General features: G+C 38.7%; 1 protein-coding gene across 1 annotated transcript in view; it reads left to right on the forward strand.

Annotated features, from left to right (window-relative positions):
• The window catches only part of LOC104570720 (cytosolic phospholipase A2 epsilon), a 29,745-nt gene continuing 3,576 nt past the window's right edge, over positions 1-26,169 (forward strand). Inside the window, 18 exon segments of the mRNA XM_088520416.1 lie at positions 1-111; positions 501-587; positions 6,123-6,195; positions 13,053-13,189; positions 13,897-14,025; positions 14,701-14,741; positions 15,369-15,411; positions 15,812-15,875; positions 16,811-16,980; positions 17,099-17,194; positions 17,815-17,852; positions 18,693-18,737; positions 19,347-19,482; positions 21,034-21,170; positions 21,798-22,023; positions 22,894-23,008; positions 23,433-23,570; positions 25,233-25,340. Of these exon segments, the coding sequence (XP_088376542.1) occupies positions 1-111; positions 501-587; positions 6,123-6,195; positions 13,053-13,189; positions 13,897-14,025; positions 14,701-14,741; positions 15,369-15,411; positions 15,812-15,875; positions 16,811-16,980; positions 17,099-17,194; positions 17,815-17,852; positions 18,693-18,737; positions 19,347-19,482; positions 21,034-21,170; positions 21,798-22,023; positions 22,894-23,008; positions 23,433-23,570; positions 25,233-25,340 (1,894 nt within the window).

Here is a 26,169-nt window from a genome sequence, read left to right on the forward strand (position 1 = left end):
ATGTTTCAGGAGGCACTGGGAACTGTGGAGCTGCATCCACAGGTGCCTGCTGTGGCACCTGCTTTCAATCCAGCAGCAATCCCAATGGCATCAGCTGCTGCCTTCTACCAGGTAAGGGGGAAACAGAACAAATCTGGCAGGATTCTCTGGGAATTTGATTCAGATTTGTCCCTGGAGGACAGCTTAAGCCCATCCTTATCTGTAGGATGTAACTCTGCAAGGAAAAAGATCGTCCTTCCTTGGCTATCTGCAGATACAGGGACCTGCAGTCAATATCTTTTTATATTGCATAGAAACAACTGCCAGTGTTCTGGCATGTTAATTTTGCTTACCACCTTGCTGATATGAGTAATGAGGGAATACAAATTATCTGGATGCTCAGTGTACCAGAGGTACCACAGTGAAGGTTCATGAGCAGTAACCCTACAAATTAGAGACATAAAATACAACTGAAAAAAACATACTCCGTTTTTCATTCTTTGTTCTTCCTACCTCAACAGGATTCAAGCAGCAAAATAAGCTCCTTGGAAGATGAGGAAAGAAAATGGATGATTCAGCACGTAGCACAGCACGATGTTCATGCTAAGGTACTACCTTCAGCCCATTAAGAATGGGAGGGACTAAAGCTGTTATGCCATTTTTTTGAGAAGGGCGGAAGGGCAAATTTTTCCCAAATTTGATTATTATCAAAGATTCACATACGTATTTAGAAATAGGAACAACATTTCATGGATGAAAATTCTCCTTAGCTGAAACACCTGCATTCCATTATTCTTTTATCCATTCCTTTGTCTCTCTGCATAAAATGTATTATATCTTTATAGTTTATTATTTAGAATAAATTCTTGGAGGAAATGTACTTGATTTACTGTTAAAATGGGATTTAGGCCTTCTTTTAATACTATCTATCTTTACCGACTTTAATGAATTTCAGCCATGAACACCAGTGTCCAGAATAAATGCCCATTTTGCTCACTGTGCAAGTCATCACAACAGAGAGAGAACAACTCTATTAGACTTAGTAAGGCCTGAGACAGAGCTGTATTTGTGTCTAACCTGGACCACTTTTATCGGTGAATGATTTTTCTCTTCATTCTTGCTTGGTTTACAAATAGCTTTACTTTCTGAGAAGCTGCTTTCAAAGTAAAACTGGATCATTCCAATGAAAAAGTTAACTTTAGATTTAATAATGTCTTAAATGGGGTGAAATTCAAGCATCTCTAGCTGATAGCAGACCTCAAAACTTAATTTCATGTTTGTAATAAATGTTCAAAATCTATAGAAAATGACAACACTTTGTTTCTTTATATATATCACTAACTTCAAAATGATTAAAAATATTCTAACAAGCATGGTAGTCTGACAGCTTCTACAGGGGGAAATTAGGGCAGAAAAATGGTGACATTATTAATGGGGTGTGAAATTCAATGTAAATGCAAAGCAGCACAACCAGTGCTGACACGGCATTTAGGTATTCAAAGTTATTTCTGTTTGTGCACAGTAAAGGTAAGAAAGAGCTCAAGCAGGAAGAGCAACTACTGAGGAGTGTAAGGGCCCAATCTTATATCATTTATTTGATCATTTACAGTATTCATATAGAACTTATGTTTTGCTTACAACATTTAGGGCTAAAAACACCCAGGACCTCTTTATCACTAATACATCTATCTATATATAAATATAGTTAGAATCCAATATATGCTTTCAAATGCATGTAAAGTGATGTAAAAAATATGCAGTCAAAAGTGCGTTGATATGAGGATGAAGGACTCTATCCACAGCTTTAATTCTTCGTTCTTGTCCTAACTTTTTTTCCTTAGCAAAATCCTTATTTTTTTCCTTCCTCCAGGAGTTATGCCTGGCTATCCCAACAGTGTTTAACAGTCAAGGCATTCTCAGTCATTTGTTATTTGCTTCCTGGCTTCTGCACTTGTGCTTTCTCTCTTCTGTAAAACCTGGTACAAAACTGACATTAAAGGCATAGGCTTGTGTGAGCTGGCCAATTCCTGCCTCTTACCAGCATTGGATTTCCTTGGCAGCTTTGAGCAATCCTTGTTTTTTTTTTTTTTCTTTTGCTTGCCACAACCTGCCATCTGCAACAGGAGGATAATCATTAGTAGAGACATGTTGTAAAGGATAAGATGCTTGTAGCTGCCCTTGTGTCCAAAGCCCAGATTGAGTAAGCAGGTGCAAAGCACTCCTTAATGCCATTGCTTAAATATTTGCCTGAGTATTTGCTTCAATTTGATTTCTAAGAGGACTTTGCATAACTGTGTGATAAACTAAATAGTTACTCGTCTGGTTTTAGAAAAACATGCCCAGAGGCTGTTGCATGGTATTGACTGCAACTCTAAAATAGTGATAGATGTCTTCCCTATCTACAGTTTAAAACTAAATATCCTTCATTGCTTTATATTCAGGCAATGCATTGTTGTTCTGAAATCTCCTTCATATTTTAAAATCGGTGAGCATCTCTCTAGATCTCTCTAGCTGTCCTGAGTTTACAGTTTGACATTTAGGATGTTAGACATGAGTAAAGGGGAGATGAAACATAATAAATAAATCTCATAAGTGTTTATGAGCAAGCCAGCCCATGCTTATAGTAAATCTAGTAACTTTATCACTGAAATTTTATTTTACTTTTAGTGAATTGTCTTTCTCAGACTTCTACAGTGTAATTTGTCATTTACATATATGCAAAAACTTATCACATTTTTCCTTGATAAACTGTCGGCTTAAAAAAAACCTAACTGTTGGCTCATCAGCTGCAGAACATTCACATTTGCTGTGTGCAGTAATACAAAGAACAAGAAATTGGCAAGCATTAACTCAAGATTAGTAGAATGAAAGGAGAGTGGGACAGCACATGCTGTGCTCATGTTTTGGGTCCTCATGTTTTGGTAGCAACATTTTCTTTTAAAGTATCAGGAATTGTTACTGACTCAATATGGAATGCAAAATGTTCTGCTCACAAAAAAAAACCCTATTTTAATAATTATCTCTTGTGAATAATTAGTTACATTACTGGCTCTATGAATTAATTACTTTATTTGAAAATGTAATACAAATGATTATCATCAGCAGCAACAGATTGTTGCTTTTTAATGTGTTAGCTTTTGGTTTTGCTTAAGGTGTTATGATAATGAAATCCTTCTAGAGATGACCCTAGAGGAAAAGGGGAATTAGCTAGGTGATTTCCATCGATGAAGCCATTGACTTGAGCTTTGCTTACAAGATGTCATTTTGCTCACAGAATTTTCTGGAGTGGCTTTTATTTCTGGCCTTTGGCCAGCAAGGAAACACTATGTGGAGTAGTTTTTCATTAACTGCCGTCTCAAAAGGAGGACAGTTCTCATGTTTATTTGTCTCAGAGTTGCCTTAACACAGAACCAGCAGTCCTCTCCAAGGGCGTTGCTATCTCCTGTGATGGTGAGGGGAAACGGTCACTAAGTATTGCTCCTCCTTTGATGCCCTAAAGAGGGGTGGAAAATGTATGCTATATATTTTTTTGTCTGTTTGCTTGATTCGAAAGGCCCTTGGGGGATTCCAAAGGGGAACATGGTCTACTAAGTGCTGTACTGAGAGAAAGCAAAACCAGATCAGAATAGTGACCAGTTTGGAGGGCTATGAAAAGACTTTCATAACTGGTAGAAATACCGAGATTTGGGAGATAAGACTAATATTTTCATTATTCCTTTAAATTTAAAGTTATCATGACTTTGGGCAGGCTAAACCTCAAAGGAATTTTGCTGCAAAACCACGCTCACAGAATGAGCAGGGTGAGGCTGAGGGAAACCGTCTCCCCTGTTTCTCCACTTCACTTGCTTGACTGCTTATTCTTTACCACCAAACACTCCTACTGAACGCACCTTCCAAGTTCATGTCACTGTCTTTTACCTCTCTCGTTAATTCCTTGAACGTTCTTCTCTCTCTTTTTTTTTTTTCAGTGCATTCCATGTAGACGCATCCTCACAGAATCCGTGCTTGTTTTTACTTCTTTCTACTTCTTAAAAAATCATGCTAGTTTATGAGTCTATAACTGTCTTAAACATGTAGCTTTCAAAATGTTCCTTGACAGAATGATGCTATAGGCTTTCTCTAAATAATGATAATAGATCATTAAAACTAAACGCAATTCCCTTTGCTCTGTCCTTCATGTTTTCTAAGATACTTCTGCTGAAGTCTTTTTTTTCCTTGCTTTTGAAAAAAGAAACAAAAAGCCAAGCCCAATGGATATGTAGTTTTCTTGAGAAACAGAGCAAAGCAGGATCAGTTAAGCTAGCACAGAAGGATTCCTTTCTGATGAAAAAGGAGTGAGCTACCATAATGGCTAAGAAATAGTGTGGAGATGACTCAGCTCTGATCCTTATAATGTGGAGATCTTGCTTTCCTAGTTTAAAACAAACAGTTTTAAATAAAAAATAAATAAATATTCTGCACCCTACCTCAGGCTTTATGCAACAGCTGTTAGTTTCCTTCTTTGTCTGGTGTATGCCCATAACCACAGTAAAATGCAAATATCTTCTACTGCTTGTAACATGATCTAGAGAATGTGTTTATTCAGCACTGAATAAACATGTTGTTTTGGGTGTGTTTATGCACCTTATAGAAAAAGCACTAGAAATTTAATTAGCCAATTTATCAAAAATATTTTGAAATTATGATTGCTGGTTGTAAGGAAGAGCTCATGCTCAAAGCTTTATGGTTATTTAAAATATTGGTTATTTTTTGTCCTATACACTATTGAGTTACTTGGCATTTTCTCAAAAATTCCATCTTTTTAATCAGGTAATTTCAGAGCTTGACAACTACTTTTCTGCAAATTCCTTCTGTTACTTTCATGTCCTTTATCTTCATAGAGATGGAGACAATTTGTGGGGTTAAGCTAAACTTTGTCATGATGAATTTCCTATGGTCCAATGCTTTACATGCTTCTGCTGATGTTCTGTCTTGTCCTGTTTCTTCCTGTTCTTTAAATTAAAAGTTTCTTGGAAAATAGATAGTATCATCTTTCACCAGCACTCCTCCACTTTCACTTTAGATTTTTTTCTCAAATTTTGAGGCCATTAACATTCACAATGGCTTTTTTCTTTCTTCCTCCTCTTTCCAGCAGCCCTGCAGCACTGATTTATCCTTTTTTCTCAATCTGTTACGTAGAAGTGTGGTGCAAATTTCTTTCCTTTCTGTAAAATTTTTTGACTTATCAACTAAACTATTTTGACTATTGTTCCCTAACTGTTCCCCTAATCAGGGACTCCAGGTAGAGCACACATGGCTAACTGGAAAGCTTTACCCATTTTCTGCATCTTTCTGCTTATTAGTTTCTGGTGCTGAGTGATGGATATATTTTCTAAAGATGTAAACCCTTACAGCACATATAACTTGGCATAACTTTCACAGACCCAACTGCTTAGGCCTGACATCTTCCATAGGAAATTGAAGATTTCCTCCTTTGAGATGGGTTATAGTCAAAACCATGTGTTCTGTTATACTGTTCCACATATCTCGCAATCAGATTCCCACATCTGGTAAGGAAAGCTTGGGCACACAGTAAGCAAACTGTGAGTATCTTTCAGAAGCTGAGTATTGCACTGGCTGTATCCAGTGTCCTAAGCCTTAAGAACTCATCCATAAATATCCCACAATACAATCAAGATTCTACCTTTTAAAAGACCTCAAAAGGTCCCGCTCATATTTTTTTCTTCCAGTCATTCAAGAATTCAATTTAAAGCAGGAGCTTTTGTGTAGACTTTCAGTACAACACAGGCTGTTGATTGACAATAAATCCAAATCAGAGTATCTCTGATTTGTGAATTCACCGCATTACTTGTTTCCAATATGACAACAATCACATGTATCTTAGTTCGTTATCCAGCTACATCAGATCACCTTTCTCAGCAGTATTTACCCTGCATCACAACTTTCCTATTTACCCTTTCCTTCTCCATTAAGTTTGCAGACAAAGTGCATTTTTTGCTGATTGTGTTTCTGCTCAGACGTGCATTGGAAGAGATACCTTCAGCAGAACCTGAGTTTCTTGCAGTGTTTGGCTAGCATTAAAATAAATACGCATGTCCCAACCTTTAAAGCTTATGCACATCTCCTTTGTTCTTTTTCTGCAGAAAGAAATGTCACCTTACTGCCTGCTCACCGTAAGAATCATACAGATAAGAAATGCTCATCAGGCAGATTTTTGTAAGTACCATATTTTTCTTAGTGGCATACAATTCCAAGATGTCCGTATCAGACCCTGCTTGTGCTCGTCGCTGTACAGATAAAAAACTCAGAAATCCTGCTTGCAAAGGATTCAAAATCTAAGTCAAGTTCTACCACAGAACTACCACATCCCTCTCAGTTACTCCATGCTACTTTTACCTGAGAATCCAACAATTTTTCCCCTCACAAGACTGATTCAGATGAGATTCCTTTCTCAGCAACAGGCAGACAGGATTCATATAAATCCCTGCTCCAAATATGCATCTTCCCATAAGGCAACAGGTCATTGGACAGACTTTGAGGAAAGCTGGAAACATGGCAGGATGCCTTCTTTTCTCCAAGAAAGATGCCTAAATTCCATTGGATAATTAATATAGGCAAGATTTTTAGCCACTACTTTTTAGTCAAAGCACACTTTTATGTGCATCTCTTTATGGAACAATATTTTGCACAGAAAATTTCTCACATGGATGTTCATTAATGTGAGTTTTCTAACAAAATGAAGTATTTTATTCACCTGGTCTATAATACTGGCTTGCAGAGAATAGAAAAAATTTGACCTTTACCATTCTATGATTTTTTAATGTCTGTAGTGCTTCACAGCTACAAAACACTATATACGTGTGAAGGCACTAATCTTTGTTCCTTTGAAGTGATGATTTATTTTCTTTTACTATAATCTTTGGTGTAGAATGAGAGTTGAAAGAAAAGATAAGAACCATTACTCACTAAGGGATTACACAAAGTAGAACACTGTTGTGTTCTGACAAAATAATTCTACTGTTGTAACCCTGTCTTCCACCTTGAGGACATGGTGATTCACAGAAGATTTTGTGTAATGACCTGCAGAGGTTCTAGAGCTGTTAGAAACTTTCCTGTTGATTCTCATTATTGCCAAAATGTACATCGCTGGACTAAGAATCAGAGTATGTAGGCTCAAGTTTCTAGCTCTGCTGACAGCCTTCGTGTATGAGTTTAGGCAAGTCATCTGAGCACTTGGTACCTCTGCTCCACCATTTATAGAGAACATGGCTAACAAAAGTTTTCCCACACAGTTTTTTTTCTATCTTTTCTACCTAAATTATGTACCCCTTTTCTAAGGGAAAATCTGTTGTTATGATAAAGCAATTTTGAATAGCTCTTGGTTGACTGAGCAACATCCATCTTGCGCTCTAAAGGAGGCTAGAGTCTTGTAGAAATAATAGTAGGTGATCATGTAATTGAAATACTCTAATGCAATGCACATGTATACAATGCCTATTTTAGTTTTTAAGTGCTTGCTTTTGCATTGACACCAGTGTTCTCTTTAACAAAACAACAAAACAGAAAACATTAAATAAAATTGGAAAGTATTTCAAGTATCAGAAAATTAAAATAGCTACACATACTATCTTGATCTGAGAAGAACTTCAAGATTGCCATCTACCTACCCTCAATTACAGGTCTCACCAATATGATCTTTTTCTCTAGAAAACTGAGTATTAACACCTAATGCACGTGCTATCAGACTGAGAGATATCAGTGGGAGTGCAATTATTTTGGTTTTCCCTAGGTTTCCCTCTTCCATGGATCAAATCCAGGAACAATCCACCTTTCCAAACAATGCAGCAGTTTCTATAACATCTTTTCTCCACCAAAGTGTAGGTTTCCCATGTTTCTAAACATGTACTTTTACCAACCTACTCAAGTTTCTATCCACTGCTGCTTGATAAAACAAGTTTAATCTTTCCCTGATTATTCTTGGCTCACTGTAGGTGTGTTAGCCATTAGTTCTTTTTATTATTATTATTACTATATATTTTTCCTTATTTGTGAAATCCAGACTTCAGGGTACACTGCTTTCTATGTACTTCCACTGACATTCCTCACTATAGTGAGGAAGACACAGCTTGATCCTCGCTGTTTTTGTATATGTGCATCTCAAGAATTGTGGGACTTGTGTTTTGCAAGCCTGGGATAGTCCCATCTTATCCTGAAATCTCACACCACACCTCTGCCTGTAGACAACACGCTGGTGGAGCCCAGCAGTGATTGCATCTGTTTACAAACAAGGATAATATGAACTCCCCCTGCCGCACTCCAATCCACCCCACTCCTGCTCAATAAAGCAATTAGCTCATTTTATATTCCTACTCCGCACTACTGCTTTTGTGGGCTCCTCTGTACTTATGTAACCCAAGTAACGTTCAACTCTGATGTTTGCTTAGCGCTTCATGCAACTGGTTTCTGGCTCATCATTATTATGCAAATGCTATTCACAAGCCCACAAAGTCTAATTAATTTTCGCTCTATTTCTAGCTGACCTTTATGCCGATTTGTAATAAGGGGTGACAAACAAACACAAATTTATGGTACTCCCTATTTTACGGGGACACTACAGAGGTATTAAGATCTCTTTTACTCATACCACTGTCTTGCTGCTGATGAGTGTCATCACTGCGCTCTAATACGTGTGCAGAGTTACGCTGGGGAAGAGGTGGGAATACCAGTATGCAAGCAATTCTGGTGAAGTTTATGGGACTTCATATGCTGGTGCCTGCTTTGCAGTGGTATCCCATTGGTAACTGTTTAAGAGTAAACACCTCCTCCAGTGTGTTTGTTTCCCTGAAAAGGAAGAGAAGAACATAATGACAGACCTTCTGTCACGCTTTCAAGATGCTCTCCTTAAAGATATGAGTGACTTCTGGCCACGCAGAGTGGCACCCAGCCTACTCCACCTTCACTGCCATTAGCATTTATTCACTCTTCCACGGCAGTACCTAAAGTCCAGTCACAGATGAACCTCTCCCTGCTCCCATTCTCATGGAAAAATACAAGAATAATGACAGCATCTAGCAGGTCTAAAGTTGAAGCACCAAGAGGGGGAAGGAGATCTCTCTCAGGTCCTTGGGAAGTGCAGGTGAGAGTCCTGGATGCGACCTCTCTCCTGGCCTACAAGGGCCTGGAGGTTGTCAGAACTCACTGGTTATTGACCCAGGGAACCATGTGGCAGAAATTCATCTCCAGCATGAACCTACGATTTAATACAAGGTGAAAAAGCAAAATTCTCTTGCAACTCGACTGGATAATCACATAATGCCCAAAACCTAAATAAAGAGGTCTCTGTAACGTATTGTTCTCTGAAACCATGGTGGCTTACATGGATATCAGGTGATAACGCATAGCAAGAGCTGACCTTTGCTGCTGCAGAGCACTTCATGTCTCAGGAACTCAACACAGGTAAAGAGGGGGTGTGTCTGATCTGACTTTACATATTCAACCTAACTAGTACTGAGTGTTTGCAACAGCCTGAATTGCAGAGATGAATTTGAGCTATGTGTCCTAGTAAGGAATTATTTGGAATGGGTTTCAGATGCTTTCCTCCCAGAGGCAGCAGCTTCTCTACAATTTTATTTTTATTTATTTATTATTTTATTCTTTACAATTTTGTTTATTTGTGTATTTCTGTTTGATACTGGTCATTTCAATTGAACAAATACAACAATAGAGCACTGAGCAATCACTGACTTCCTGGAAAGACTCTAGGAATTTTTGTCTTCCACTTCCCAACAACTTCTGTTGCCACCACACAGGTGTGATACTCACGGATACTCCTACTCTGGGAGTGCAAGCGGTGCCAGTGGAGTGGGAGGTAAAGCCTACCTGGGATGCAAAAGCTTCTCTCTGTGACTGAGCACCTGTCAAGTCTGTGCCCCAGGGAGCCAACCCAGCTGTGCCAACTAGCTTAAATGGCTGGTTGGGGTGGAGGGCTAATTCCTGCAGGGACTCCATCCATTCCCGGTGAAGGACACTACTGATGACACATAGTAGATCCATGAGTATTTTGTTTTTTCCACAAGCAATCTGCAGAGGCTGGTATTGCTCTTAGTCGTGAGTGTTACATCTGGCTACCTCTAAAGTACAGTGCTCAGTTCAAATAGACTCAAGTTGGAAACAATTTCGTAATATTGTTTGCCTTGTATTTCTTATTATTGTCTTCTATTCCTTACTGGTGAGGAAAAAATTTCCCTGAAGACTGTTTTATGATTCAGTAAAGGGAGTGACTCTCCTCCTACTTTTAGGTAAGCTGTAGTAAAATACGATTCAAGGGGAACCACTCTATCTAGGCAGAGAGGAATTCACTCGAATAAATCATTTTTTTTCCTCTTTTTGCCATTATGAACTGCAGTAACAGGAAAAATTTCTTTAATGGTTATTTACATTCATTGTTCTTACAAGACTTGTTTTTTCTTATGTATTCTGTTTTTCAGTGCTGTCATTTTCATTTATAGATGAGGGAGGTGAGTTATTTCAATATGTAGTGATTTGTTGTAGGAACATACCACAAGACTCTACTCTCACTGTACAGCAAATACCTACATGCAGTTCTGAACTCTTAGGTTCTGTTCTGTGTGTTTAGCTCAGCTCTAGTTTGAAGACAGAAATGAACAATATTCTCATCAACACCGAAATGCAAATGAATTAGAAAAAGCTGAGAAATGAGAGAGGCTGCCCATGCCACTTCCTACTGTACTGAGTACCTGAAGGACTGAGACTTACGACATCTCAACATCTCTGCAGGCCAATGTCTTGTCATTCATTAGGGAATGAAATTGCAACATTGCGTATGGCCTAGCATGGCATGAAATTGCAAATGATGCCCAGCCACATGAGTTGCATTACTATCTGAGCATGTAGGAAATAAAAACGTAACTCCTTTAATTAGCTCCTAGGTGTCCTAGCTTCACATAATAAACGGAAAGATTGCCATTAGTTCTACTGTACACCTTTCTGCAGGGATGAGGGGAAGGAAAAAAAGGGTGTCTTGTCATTTCAAATGCTCCCATGTAATAAGGGCATCATCATCTTCAGCAGACATCCCACTATCCTGATATTTTTGATCCATCCCTCTGTTTGCCTTATAGCATAGGCTGGCTTCATGTGCACTGCCACTTATATAATAAGCTCACTTAGAGCCACTAGTGGTGAGCCACTACATTGGGAACAGCTGGTACTGTATACAATACAAGGAAAACACAGGGAATAGATTGAATTTTATGGGATACAATAAATTTTTATTCCCAGCAATAGAGGAACCGCAGTTGGCTTTTGTACTGGTTTCCTATGTGTCCTTGAGAAACTCTGTAGATCAGAACTAGTGATACAGTGTCAGGATGAGTACGTCATTGGATAGCAGGCCTTCAGACAGCTCAGTTAGAGGAGATATTTCAGCATATCGAACAGATTGGTAGTGATAAATATCCTACGCAATGTAAACAGAATCTTATGCTGATGATTACTAACGTTAATATAGTGTTCTGTCACTATGATTATGTAAATATCTGCCACTCTGAAATATCCGTTTCAAGGGCAGAAAGGCAACACACACCCTCTCTGAGGAAAGCACCTGACAGCATTAGGAAATTCTTTGAGGTTCATTGTAAAGCCTTGCCTCTAAGCCTTACCTTAGAGCCTACCACAAAAAAAAGTCATCATCCTCTGAGGACATTCCTGCTCTCCTGACCTGGCCCTTGGATTTCAAGCAACACCTTATAGCTAGGTAAAATATCCCAAAGAGAGCTCATCTTCAGCAAGGATACCAGAATTCGTTGTTTTTTAACCTAAAACTTGATACATTTTGTCTGTAATTCTGACTTCATCACATCCTGCCCAGGGGCTGAGACAGCTGAGGGCCCCATGGTGCTTCGAGAGCACCTGAAATCATCAGACCATGCTTCCTCTCCTTCCACACACCATTTCTCCAGCAGCTTCAGTGGGTTATAAGTGATTTTCATCAGTTTATCAGTGGAGGATCAATCTACTGCCTTGAGGAAGTTACTCAAGAACTTTAGTTGTGTTTACAGAAATGAATTGTTCAACTCTCTCCTCATGAGGTAGGCAGCTCTATTACACAAAATCAGAAATTTAATCATTTTCTCATTGCTGATGGCTTAAGAGCCAGCTTTGTCAGGCACTTATTATCTGAATCAGGCTCAAACCCTAATTCTTTTAAGGTTTCTCATGAAGTTAAGTTGATGTTACAGAAATGAGGAGTCAATTTTCTTAAGTCATGAGCAGGATTAGAGTGCTTTTCTCTAAGTATATGTACCTTGTGTTGGTATTGCACACTTGAAAGATCCTGACTTTAACAGTTACAAAGTAAAGTACTTAAAGCTAGGAAATATCAGGATTTAGTTTGCCTATGTCTAGTACACAAATCAATATAATAATTCCAGGATCCTTAGCTGTTTCCCCTGTGGGACTATGAGTAGCTGTTTTGCCCTTTGGGTACCTTCTTTTCCTTCTATTTGCCTCTAGTTCCACCTGATTCTCATCTTTCTTTTCTTACTCCCACCACTAGGCTAGATCATTCAGTGCTGGTGCTCTTCAAGGTCCAGCTTGATGACTCAATGACCCATTCTTGCCTTTAAAATTATTTACACTCTATTATTTTCAGAATATGAGGTTCTCACTCTCTGCTATGGCAGAGGCCACTTTTCTCTCAAATCCCAGTGCTTTCAGAGAGACGAAAAAATGTTGATGTGGAGCAACATGGAACTTCTTGCAATTCATATTACTCTGTCAATGGGCTAGCACTGCTCTATGTGGGTTTTTTTGATTTGTTTATTTTTCTTTTTTTTTTAATAATACGTAAGATTGTGCAGTTATTCAAATACTCTGCTTATTTAATATTGCTGTGATGAACAACAATTTAATTTTATCCAGCTGTATGATTCTTGTCATCTTGTTTGAAATTGGCCATGTCTTAGACAAGTTCAAATTATAGAACATTTCAGTGCCTTAGTCTCTTGTGTCCTAGTTTTGCTGCCAGATATTTTGTGCCTGTATTTCTATAGTGAGTCAATCTGATTGCTACGTGAGCCTCTGGTTGCCAACTGCTTCCGATGAAAAATTCCAGACCAGAACAATTAAAAACTGCAGAAATCCTGTGTGGAATGAAACTTTCTATTTTCGGATACAGAGAGAAGTCAAGGTAAGCAAGAACTTTCTTCTTTATCTTATCTGTATGTAGCTTCCTTTAGTTTAGACTAAAGCATGATGTCAGGTCTTCTAAAGCCTTGCTGAGTTTACTGAAAATTCCACTAGCAAGCAGGAGTGAAATAATATTGGCTTTTTCTGTGATCTACTTCTCTCCTAAAGGATACTTAATTGTATATCAGTAATAAGCCTGACCTCTTTGCAGAAGACTGATGAGCAAATAAGTGACAGCACAGATGAACAATGAAATAAAACAGCAGCACTATAACAGCAGAATACACTTTCCAATGAGAGGTCATAAAATAATGACATCTACTGAATTCTAGTATGATTAAGATCTTTATTCAGCCTGGTACTGCTAATGGCATTACTGCCAAATACCAGTCAAGCACTGATGCTGAAAGTTTAAGGCTGAAGACAAACACAGAACTGTGCTCTTGAAGGTTTTAACATGAGACTACCTCTATTTAAGATTACATTATTTGGGAGAACTACCGGTAAGCAGAAATGGTGACCTAAAAGAAACCTCAGTTCAGCCTCAACTGACAAAACTGGAATCTTTTCTTTCTCTTCCTTGCGAGTTTCTCATCAGCACTTTTACATTTCTGGTCTTTAAGGTGTATGTTAAACTTGAAATAAATGGAGAACATCATGTTTCTTGGGTGCTTTCTAATGAATTGTATATATTCCGTCTCCTTCCAGAACATTCTGGAAATGGCTGTTTCTGATGACGATATTATTCGTGATGATGAGCATGCAATCGTTCTTTTTGATCTAGCCAAAATATCCCTTGGGGAAAAAGTGCTTATGGCATTTCCACTAAATCCACAGGTAAGGACTCAACGTAAAGTTTAAACAGGGGCAAATGAAAATGAATATCCAAATTTATTAGAGAGATCTCCTGTCTTTTGTGTTTTTCCACCTGGGCTAGCTTATAAAGTAAAAAATCTTAAAATCTTGTAGATATAACACGGATGGAAAAAAAACCTGTCAGTCTCAATCTCTTGTCTGTTTCCTCTGGTCAAATCACTGAGCTCATAGCTGCAGTTTTAGGGAAGGTCTGGATTTTCACTAATCTAGCAGAAAACAACAGAGATTACTAAATGCTCCCAAATTTATGAGGAGAAAAACAGCACAAGAAAAGGAAAACTGGGCCTATTTCCACAATATATCTCTAAACACTAACTCTTAGCGTATGGGACACAGAACATGGAAGCTAGAAGAAAGTCTGACAAACAATAGTTTCCTAGGAAGACTTGTAAACACCTTTTGTTCTGCTAGTTCAGTTAATACTGAACTCTTCCTTTGGGAGGAAAAGGCTGCTTCTGTTCTCTACTGCTGACAGTAGAAAGCAAGAAAGAGAATATTATTACATACTAAAATATAAAGGAAACTGCCTGCAAAATTGAAGGCCACTATGTAAACCTCCGCACACACAAACTTAGACTGTTCCCCCATCTGCTTTTATTTCCCCTTCTTTTTCCTCTTTTTTCCTTTGGATTTTAGGGGAGGGAAGAGCTGGAAGTTGAGATTGCATTGGAGAACATGTGAGTAAAATGAAATATTACAGAAACAGCAACTCAGAGTGGTACATCAGTGCAATTAAATACTATGTGCACCTATTATTTTAACAGCCAAATTCTCCCTTTTTTCCTAAATGAATGTGTACATTAGAAAATTCTTATAAAAAGGGCAAATGACATTGACAAAAATTTCCCATTCCATAACTTTTCCTAAAGTTGATAGCTGATATGCTACTTATAGAGCTCAGGGCCGTGTTTCTGGTATGGGTGAATCTTTTTTTTTTTTTTTTTTAACAGGATTCTCTAGGAAGTTTATAGATTGTGGGAATGTTTTACCCGATCTGAGACATGCTTCTGATATTAAGACTGTTACAATAATGTACCTGGCATTCTATTGCAGTTAAATCATTTCTGCTATGTAGTTACATAGCATCTAGTTAAAAGGGAGTATACCTCTGTAAACAATGGAAAAGAGCAATAATCATAGAATCATTATGGTTGGAAAAGACCTTCAAGATCATCGAGTTCAACCATAAACCCTTTGACACCATGCCTGTTAAACTCATGTTTAAAAGAGAGAACAATATTTCTCAAAACAATATTCAGATTATATTTGTTATGAAATGCATACTATTTGTTCTTGTTTTCTAGCCAGGGTCCTCCTGAAGCCATCACCACAAATGGAGCAGTAGTGGTAAAAGATTATTTGCTTTGCTTTCTTGTGTTCTTTCCTACAACACCTTAGTCAACTATGACAGTAATAAGGGAACCATTATAAGCTTTCATTCTTTAGCAATACTTTTTTCTCTTGTCTTTATTTTCCTGTGAGGAAGACAGTATAACCCTAAAGGAGCTTTCAGACTGCTATCATTTCTTTCTGCTGTCTGTATCCATAGGAAACTATAGCATCCCTAGCATATCACCATCTTTTCATGTGAGGATGAAGTAATTCTTTCTCTCACCAAATCTGTCTCACCTGACATTTAGCCCCCACATTCAAGCATTCTGCTTGCAATGACCCTTCCAACATCCGCCAGCACTGCTGGCGATATGCTCAGAAGACTAATTTTCTGCCTCGGTCATATCTGTTACAGTGTCGTGAACTAGCCTGCTTGGAAGTTCAGTTGGACAGAAGGAAGAAAAAGAAGCATTGTCTTGGTAAGCTTTTTAATTCTTTAACTGAATCTTAGTGATTTTTACCTTCTCTATTAGTGCCTAGAAATGGCATCATCCAAATATTTAGGATTTGTTGGACCGTATCTAAGGCAACTTATAAAAAATTCACAATAGGAAATGGCATTTGTTCAGCGGCAGGTTTAAGATCAGGGTTCTGACTTTAGGGAACCTTGTGCCAACCTAGAAACAGGGCAGGTGCCTGTACAGAAGCTATCTAAATCCAAAGCTGAGACCCTGAAAAACTCTGCTATAGCACTGCTAAATCCTGAAGAAACTTTCTTCCTTTGGCTCTGTAGTTCATGGCCTTAACTTTCTTCAGGATCTCTGGCAGCTCGACTTCTGCATGTGCACAGAAACACTCATTTTTTGCAGGCATAGCCACTCAGCAACTGGCTCATGACCCTGATCAAGATCCAGAATCTAGAAGTTCCTCTGCCTACATCCCCTGAGGGGCTGGATCTGGTAGGCAATCTTGGAGCATGCACAACACACCCTGGCAGGATTAGCTGATTTCTTTACAGACAAAGGGTCCATGTATGTTGCAGAGCCAGATCTTATTGTAGGGGACTGAGAACTTCTGTCGCTCACTATTTGGCTGGGATGAGAAATGATTTGCAATGCAAGGTACCTGGATGCATTTACTGTATCCTGATACAATTGCCACAGAAAGGCATAAGTCCAAAACTCAGTGCTATTCACATCATGCTCACATCTGGCTTTTTGTTCAGCCCATCGTAAAAATAGGACTGCCTATGCTTTTTGGGGTCTTGGGTCACTACTGAATACCAGCTTTCAAAGTATATAGGAAGGGGAAAAGGGGATTGTACAAATCTACTTTTTGCCTTTTTTTTTTTTCTCTTTTTCTTGCAATTAAAGACGATTTTTTTTAATGTGTGCACTTTATCTTATTCTTTTAGAGAAAAAGCTAACGTTTACAGTGAAAGGATCCTTTGAAGAAACCCAGAGCATTTCACTTTGCTGTGACTCCCGTTCCCCTCTTCCAGATCCCATTTTCTTCCACTATGCCAAATACAAACAACCCTCGCTGGATGTTGCATTCACGAAGAAGAGGAGATTTCCCAGCTTTGTACGTTACCCCAGAACAGGGCAGACAATACAGACAGTCATATGAACAAATCTTTATTTGTGAGTAAGTCGCGAGAGAGGAATATTTCTGTCTTAAAGAACTCCATGCTCACTTTCAGTGTGCTTGCATGTCATGTGGAGCAAGAAAGAACAGAAGTGTCCAGTTGTCTCTTCCTCTGAAGTCACTCCCCTCTGAGCAGGAGGTAGTTGGTGAGGTAAGTGCCCATTGGCAAAGAAATAGAAACTAAACTCCATCTCTTGCTACAGAACTGGTTATTCTCCTACCTCCCTCACATGTGATAAAGGGAAAAGGTTCTTTAGAGCAAAATTCTTTAGAGCTCTTTAGAGGAATTCTTTAGAGCAAAATAAAAAGGGGAATCCTGGGTGGAGACAAAGAAATGTTGAGATGCCACTCATGGACACTTTTAAGTTGCTTTGGAATATGTTAGGAGATACTAGACCCTGGATTAGTGTTAATGGTAGATCTTTTCGGTGAGATGCATCATTGCAGATCTTGTCTTATTTATCTGTGCGTTAGCTAAGCAGTACTAGAACATAAGTGGTTCCACACTTGAGTTTTATAATGGACAGAAGATGCAGGTTATTGAAGATACTTTTAAGTCTCAATCTCTTAAATCAGTGCATGCCTTCAGGTACTAATGAAGTGTGGAGAGAACTGTTAATCTCCCAAAATCATTTTACTGAGATTTAGAGCTTTGTAGATGCACTAATGACCAAAGAAGCTATGCTTTATTCTGACTGGGACAGGAGGACTGTGTTAAAAAATCAATATACATTATTTTACCTTTCTGATTTTTTTTTTTTTTTTTTTTAGCACAGAAATTTTGACTTTCACTTTAAGGTGAAAAACTGGTAAGATATCCTGTTTCTCTTCCTTAAGTGTTTTTTTGCCCTGGTTCTTTGTGTTCTGATAGCTGTTGGTCAAATTCCAATCACTTTGTTACTGCCTATGTCTTGAATGCTTCCTTACCCTTTTTTCAGTCTATAAAATAAAATGGACCTAGTACAATCACAATTTATGAAATCGGTCCATTAAATAAAAATCCAAAAATGGTTTTTAAGCCTCAGGACAGTGAAAGCTTCTGTTTTGCATTTCACAGATTTTTCTTTTCACAGGGATTTCAAAAGAGCACCTGGGAAAAAGGTACAGATGCTGGGTTTTTTTTCTGTGAAGAACTAGGTGGATCATGCGATCCCTTTACTCTGCTCCAGCAGTTTAGCTAATTTAAATGGCTAGAAAGACCGAATTAGGCGCTCTCTCCCTCTGACACTTAACCATACTCTACTCTTGCAATCTTCACGTGTTCTTCTGAAGAACCAGACACTGTACATAACACTTTTAGGGGCTGTGATTTTTATGTAATGGGACTATACAGTGATTTAAGAAAAGGTTACAGAAAGAATATGGTATTTTTTTCCTCATATTTTGATCTAACCAAAATTTGCACTAAGTTGGCTATGTAGATATGCTTTGACAACTCTACTAGCCCTTGTGAAATATAGACCTTCAGTAAAGGCAGCATTTGAAAACTGAAAGAAAGAAAGCATAAACTGACTTGGAAGACAAGTGCTCTAGATCCCTGCCTGAGCAGGGGGGTTGGATTAAATGATCTCTAGAGCTCTCTTCCAACGCTAGCCATTCTGTAAAAGAAAGCATAAACATACATTTTTCCTTTTTATGCCTTCTGGTAGGTCACATTCTCTCTCTGTAGAAAATCATAGAAGTAGTTGAAGACAGTGTTTTTAATTCTGAGATCTAATGACTTAAAAATTTGCTGCATCATTGCTATATTAATTTTCCTTATCTTTCCTATGAAAGAGACATAGAGTTTATTTCTGCCACTTAAAATCTCTCCCTTTCTTCATCTGTGCAAGACTTTCATAGGAGCTTCCAAACTGCAACTGTAGTGCTTATAAATACTCATAAATGACCCAGGGAGAAAAAGGATTTGCATGTGGAAGTCCACAGCTTCAGTCCATGAATTGCACATGTGGGTGGAAGTTTCTAACTTTGGAAGGTGCACTCAAAAGCCAGCTTTAAAACCCTGAGCAGGCTTCTGGCTTAATGACTAAAAGGGAACAATTCTGTTACTGGTGGCTATATTAAATTCTAAGTATTTTCGATAAGAGAAATACCCTCACCCTCAGTCCAAAGGAAGAGATAACTCTAGTAGCTCTAGTAGCTCTCTAGCAACAGAAAAAAAAAAAAAAAAAAAAAAAACTTCAGCTCTTTTCCTGTATTGCTTTATATAGATGTGAGGGTGAAGGTATATCTATTTATGAAGTGAAAACATTTTAATTACTGAATTAGGCTATAAAAATAAACTTTTTTTTCCTGTGTTCTAGCCCAGAAGACCTAGATGTGCGTCTGGGGTTTGACCTGTGTGCCCAGGAGCAGGATTTCATTTGCAAGAGGAAGAAGGTGGTTGCAGCCGCTCTGAAGGATGTCCTCCATCTGAAAGAGGACTTGCAGGAGGATGAGGTATCTGAGCTGGAATTATCATCCATTTTCTCCACAGTGCTTTACCAACTGCGTGTTTGTGCTCACTCTACACCTTTTCATAGGGATTACAAGTTTCATGTGCAAACTATGGGCTTCTCCTCCCTTTATTCTAGGGAAGAAATGAATGGGGTTGTCAGGGAATATCTGTAAAATATCAGATATCAGGGAATATCTGTAAAAAGCTGCAGTCCTGTTCCTGTGGCATCACACACTGCACTGAGAAGCAAACAGTACAGTAATGCAAAGATGGGCTGAATGCTCTCAGGACTATAGCCAAAGCTTCTTTTTTAGGATTAACACTAAGCCAGCTCAAACATATTGATTCAGTAGTTCTTTCTTCAGTTGAAAATTGGACTTCCTTTTGCTTGCATTTTGTGCTGATATTTAGGGCTTCTATTGTGTGAACATAGCACACTACCAGTCAGACTGAACCATCACTCAAAGCTACAGCGTGTGACTTGCTTGGACCCTCTGTTATTACTTCCATTTGTCAAGGCAGGGAAAAAATATCAGGCCTCTATTTGTTTTGTTTTGTTTTCAATAACACCACCAAGGCTGCAGCGTGAAGCCTGAACTCAGAAGCAAAGATACCAGATTTTCCTCCTTTGCCCATAAACTGAGCTCAGCAGTTCTTGCACAGCTAAACCTTTCCCACGCAGGACCTTGCTTTTAAATGTCAGCAGTGTGAGCCATGGGCAATTTCCTTCCCCTCTGTTTTAGAGGCACCAATGCTTCCGTGCAGGCTTCCCAGAGTCTCCTGACTCTTTGTGAGAGAGGTGAGCACGCCCCTATGTATTGGTGTCTGGTGGCTGTACCTCAGCCAACACGTTATCATGGATGCATTCCTCTTCTAAGACTACCAGACTCTGCAATTCTGTATTATTCCAGAAAGATGTAAAGACAGCTCACTTGTGTTCCCAGTATTGGATAAACATACATTTTAGGGGGAGAGAATATGGCTCCTGTTTTCCCCCCAGCAGCTGTGAAAGGTGGTAACATCATCAACTTTTAGTCCTAGGGAGTCTGAATTCATCAGTGCTCCCTTAGACCCATTAGTCATGATATATCTGAATATGACTTGTGAAGTAAATGCAATGGAGTAGAAATCATAGGAATCATATTCAGCAAACTTTAGTAATAGACAAATTATCTTTATTTATATAGAATGTATAAGGCAACACCTAAATTTCCTGGTCCTTTTGCAGTTCAGATTTAAGGAGGCACCATTTGCTAATGTATTTTTGTTTATCTGTGTTATCAGTTTGCAGAATAACCAGAGCACTGAAAATGTGATGTCTGAGATGGTAGATTTCACCCTCCTAATGCACTGCTGTTCAACAGAATAAAACATGAAGTATTTCTTATTCCTGCTGTGCCTCATGTTTAATTCATATCTCATTTCTACTTGTAAACTGATGACACACTTTACTGCTTTATCAATGCTCTTCTGCTGCCCCTTTTCTAGATGTCAGGGACCTATTTCCCTTCTCACACGACTTCATTAAATGCATGTTTTTGGGGACTGCACAGGTACCCGTGGTGGCAATCATGACCACAGGTGGTGGAACCAGAGCGCTTACAGCCATGTATTCTCACCTTCGAAGCATCCAGAAACTGAATGTCTTGGACTGTGTCTCATACATCACTGGTTTATCTGGCACAACATGGTAAGGCTTTCTAAGTAAAGCTTTCTTAGGCATATTCTATAAATGATGCTATAGAAATGACAAAACGAGATGTAACATCTTTACAGTAGTAAGCTGTTATATGAAGCTTGAATATTTAGCAGTTATTAATTGCCAGATCAGAAGCCATTGCTGTTCACAGCTTTTTTTGGACAGTCCTATGGAGAAAAGGCTCTGTTCTGCTGCTATGACATATTCTTGTTTTCTTCAATTTGTATTTGCCAGCATTTGGAATCAATTAAATCCTGATTAAATATGTGAAAGGCATCATAAATACAAGTGCTTTTCATGTAGACAGCAGCACTGAAGATGGAACAAGTGGTGGGCCCAAGAGGATCCTATTGCCAGTTTAAATACCCCGGTTCTAGAGCAAGAGGTGACTGACATGGAGAGAAAGATTTTGCGAGTTTGTTGCAACTCACTGCAAATCAAGCACATTTCATCTCACCTCAGAGCTTTATGCAAATAGATAATTTCAACTTGATCTCAGCTCAATCTCAAATCAATGCATGATACACAAAGCTCCATAATCTCAAATGCCTCACCAGTGCTCTGGCTGGGAATTTAAAATTTTCCTTGTGGTTTTTTTTTTTTTTTTTTCCCTTTAAGGACCATGTCAAGTTTGTATGAAGATCCTGACTGGTCCCAAAAAGATCTTGAGGAAGTACTCAAAGATGTTCGAAAGCAGGTGCTCAAAAATAAGTTTCTCACTTGTTTTGCACCGCATCGTCTGAAATACTATTTAAAAGAGTTGTACCAGAGGAAGCAGGACGGATATCGGATATGTTTCACAGATCTGTGGGGACTCATCATTGAAGCAATGTTACATGATGAGGTACTATATATATATGTATATATATATGTGTGTATGTATATATATTTCAGATTTGCATCGCTAGTGGGTATTGCAAGGAGGGTAGATAGTAAATGCCTAAAGCGTGTGCATCCAGAATTAGGAACTCTCCCCACCTCGTGCAGCACCATGCAGAGTCCCTGGGGGTGGTTTGGCCAGGAGGTGCAAGGGCTCTGACCGCTGGACCCAGGGCACCTGTGATAAGCAGGGTGGTCCAGGCGGCAGAGCCGTCCCTGCCGGGGCCGCTCCAGCAAAGTGGGAGCACCTGCAGCTCTCCCAGGTTGTCCCCTTGGAGGAGGTGCTGCAGTCACCCCCGCCAAGCCCCAGCCTCCCTCCCAGGCATTCCTGCCCTTTCTACTGGCACTGAATATGCAAGATGCTCCTCAGCAAAGCAGTGAGGGACAAGCTGTGCTGAGTGATAACTCTGTCTGAGCCATGGCTCCACCGCAGTTCTGAGGAAAAGAGGATTTCCTGGGCTATTAGAAGCAGGGGCTATTCATACTGAATGAAGCATCTCGTGCCAAGAATGTTTTTCAAGTGTTTCCTGACATTTTTCTGAAATAAATAACATGACTAACAACGCTTTCTTCCTACCAGTTAAACTCAGGTTATTCTTTCAGCATAAGAATTTAACTTAAGAATACTCAAGTCACAAGGACAGCTTAGGTGCTAGCGTACTGGGTCAAGGGACAACTGGAGAGAGGGGTCTCAGCACATTTCTGCGTGAAACCTGTGGGACACAGCCTAGCTGGAGCCTGGTGTGCAACTCCTTGTTGGAGTCCAGGCTTAGAAGAAGCAGGAGACTCTTGGTGTCATCTAACCCTGCTCATCTACTGTCCTTCTTCAAAACAGGAAGACTCTCATAAACTCACAGATCAGCAACAGGCACTAAAACAGGGACAGAATCCCCTGCCCATCTACCTCTCTCTAAATGTAAAGGACAAAGTCAGCAACCAGGATTTTAGAGGTAATAACAACACTCCAGGACTGTGTTTAACTTCTAACCCAACAAGGTTCTGTTTAAGATTACGCAAATAAATCTATTCAATGTAAATATCTTCTAAAGGACTACTGCACCTAAGAGTAGATTTCTGAGTTAAATTTTCTATTTCCAGAAGATGTATTATGAATTAAAAGCAGGATAAAGGAGGATGTTATCATGAAACTACTATCTAAACATTTTTGTAGAAAGTTTCAAAAATCTAAAAATCTAAAGTCAGTAGAAACATTTAGATATAAGGAAACAATTCACTTTTCATGCTTATTGCTATGCAACATAGAGTGAATAAATGTCTGTTTGCGAACTACATCAGTTCAGAAACAAGTTTGCCCTAACCTAACTAATATTATGTTTTATTCAACTGATTTATTTATCTATTTATTTATTTTAGAATGGGTGGAATTCACTCCATATGAGGTAGGACTACTAAAATACGGAGCATTCATTCAGGCAGAAGATTTTGGTAGTGAATTCTTCATGGGTCACCTGATGAAGAAAATACCGGAATCCAGAATCTGCTTCTTGGAAGGTAATTTTTTACCAAGAAAATGTAATGTTTTATAATATAATACAATCCATTCTCTAGCAAAACTCTTTTCTGAAATGAATTAGATAGTATATTTTCATCTGCTATAAAAAAGCAGGATTTTGAAATTTCTCTGTGAATCAATTCAGCTGGACAGATTTATTTGATTTCATATTCAGTTGTCCTTTCAATATGTCTGCATTATTTTGCCAGCCACAGAATTTGTGTACCATCAAACTTAATTTAAATTATCAGTCCCTTTTGCAAGCTGGGTCTCTAGAATATAGCCTTTTATCGAGAATATCCCAAATGATGCTAATCCTCTGTGATAACACTTCCATTCTGGATTGCAAGTAGTTCCTAAAATTTGCCTTTCTCCCTCTTGCAGAGGAATGATAAGACCAGGAAAGGCAACTTTCTTTCCCTTTCAAGAAAGCAATCTCTTGCCTTCTTGTTCTTCCTCCTCCCACCAATTTCATAAAGGAAGTTTCAGGTTTTTAGAGAAGCTAATTCATGGTAAGACCATTTTGCCTGTGTGGAGATGGTGCTACAGCCAGTGGTGAGGTGTAAGGAAGCAGTTTGACATTAGAAACTCCCCTTCCCTGGCTGCAATGCCAGTCCATACCCAGGTCTCTTCTGTGGTCAGACATTTAGCCCCATCTAACATCTCTCTTCTTGGTAGTCTTCCTCACTGCTGTAGAGTGACTGCAAGACACATCCATGGCCTCTGCAGATGACCCAGAGCCTCATTAGTCAAAACGTGTCACTTTAGTGATACAGTTATTTCAAAAGCTTTCAGGAATTAAGCGGCCTAATTTATGCCCCTGCCCCTAAAATACACTGGGGAGTGACTACATGGGTGTGATGCTCTTTCCCAGCCTCTTCTTGTTGATCAGGCTGGTATTGAGTGTCCAGGTAATCACCAAGCTGCTTAGGTGCACTCTTCTCTGCTCATTACTGCACTTCTTCCAAGATGCCACATTGAATTCCAGGGCTTGGAAAGATCAGTAAGACCTGGTTACACACAAGATACCTCTGGCAGGACCAGGTAATGGTGTTTTCTCAACCTGAAACATTGCAGATATGTGGCCGTCTGGACTGTCTTTAAGTTCACAACACCTATTACTACAGAGAAGAATTTGAGACTAACCCAGATATATTCTAAACCTTAAAAAATAAAAGGACAAATCAAAAGACACATACATTTGCATTTTCCTTTTTGATTTTTTTTAAGCCAGCCCCCTTCTTCAGGAGATTAGTATATGAATGTTGAATATTTATGGTTGGCAGTCCTGTGTTATGACTGCATTATCTGTAACAGGATTGTGTTCTAAAGAAATAAAACCTCTGGCATCACAAATACTGGAAACTTGAGGAAAAGGAAATATTGAAGACAGATAAATTATGCTTAGATACACTTTGTAAAACATTATTTGCCACCCAGCAACAATGAATGTATTAGAAATACTACAATCTCTGTTCACGTATGTCAGTATATTCTGGATTCATATCCTGATTCAGAAAGACAGGGCCTTTTATTTTCCCCACTGAATTCAATGAATAAAGTTTTCTGGGAGATGTAGGAGGCGATAGAGCTCACTGTGAATGGGAATGCTTCCAGATCTTTACTGTATTACTTTCTGACAAATATACCTTATGTCACAGGGATCTGGAGCAGTGTGTTTTCCTTAAATCTTATGGATGCTTGGTTTTTATCTGTTCATTCAGAAGACTTCTGGCATAGATGGACCAGAGACAAAATTACTGACATAGGTGAGTTATTATTATACTCTAATGCTATTTTATTTTCTCTCTCTCTTTTTTTTTTCCTTCATCTTTTTGCTGCTGTTCTCTCACTGAATTTTTCAAAGCCGTTTGGGAATTCCTTATTTGAGGCTGTGTTATAATCCACACAGAAACCAAGAGGTAAGTCATGCTATATCATGCTACAATATAGCAATCATTTTTAATTGTAGGAGGAAAAGAATAGATGGGATCCTTCACAGAAATAAGAGAGAATGACCCTCGTATGAGCCACTTTCAGTTCATGAGGATAAAACCGGAGAAGAATATTCCTGTACAGCAGGAGAGGCCAGAGGCTGTCTTAGTGATCTAGTCTTCCCCGTTCTTCTCTTGGAATGTGGCATGAGGCTTCATTAGAAACAAAATAAAACACTACTTTTATCTTTCGAGTTTACAAAGCCAGAATACAAACTTTAACACTATTGTAAGACATTCTAACCCAGTCATTAGGATAAGATTTACAAAACGTGCTACCTAGTTAAGAAAGATCTGCAGGACTGGGATTTCTAGGACATGCACACAATAAATATTTATTATAGAGAAAAAAAAGATGAGAAGGAAGATCGCTGTTTTCATTATTATTATTATCTTCTTGCACATGTAGGGGATGGGTTTCATAACAAAAATAAGATTGCACTTGCTAGAAAATGGATTTGGAGTGTACATGCATTTTTCTGTTTGTTACTGAAAGATAAAGAATAACATAAAGAAGGAAAGGAAGACTGGATAAGTAAAGGATATTAGAATGGATAAAATTATAGAAAAGCAAATAAAGTTAGAGTAGATTAGGTGGGCTGAT

This window comes from Tinamus guttatus, unplaced genomic scaffold (assembly GCF_059628265.1).
Source record: "Tinamus guttatus ecotype Peru unplaced genomic scaffold, ASM5962826v1 Tinamus_guttatus_pri_ptg000089l, whole genome shotgun sequence".
In the NCBI taxonomy this organism is placed as follows: Eukaryota; Metazoa; Chordata; class Aves; order Tinamiformes; family Tinamidae; genus Tinamus; species Tinamus guttatus.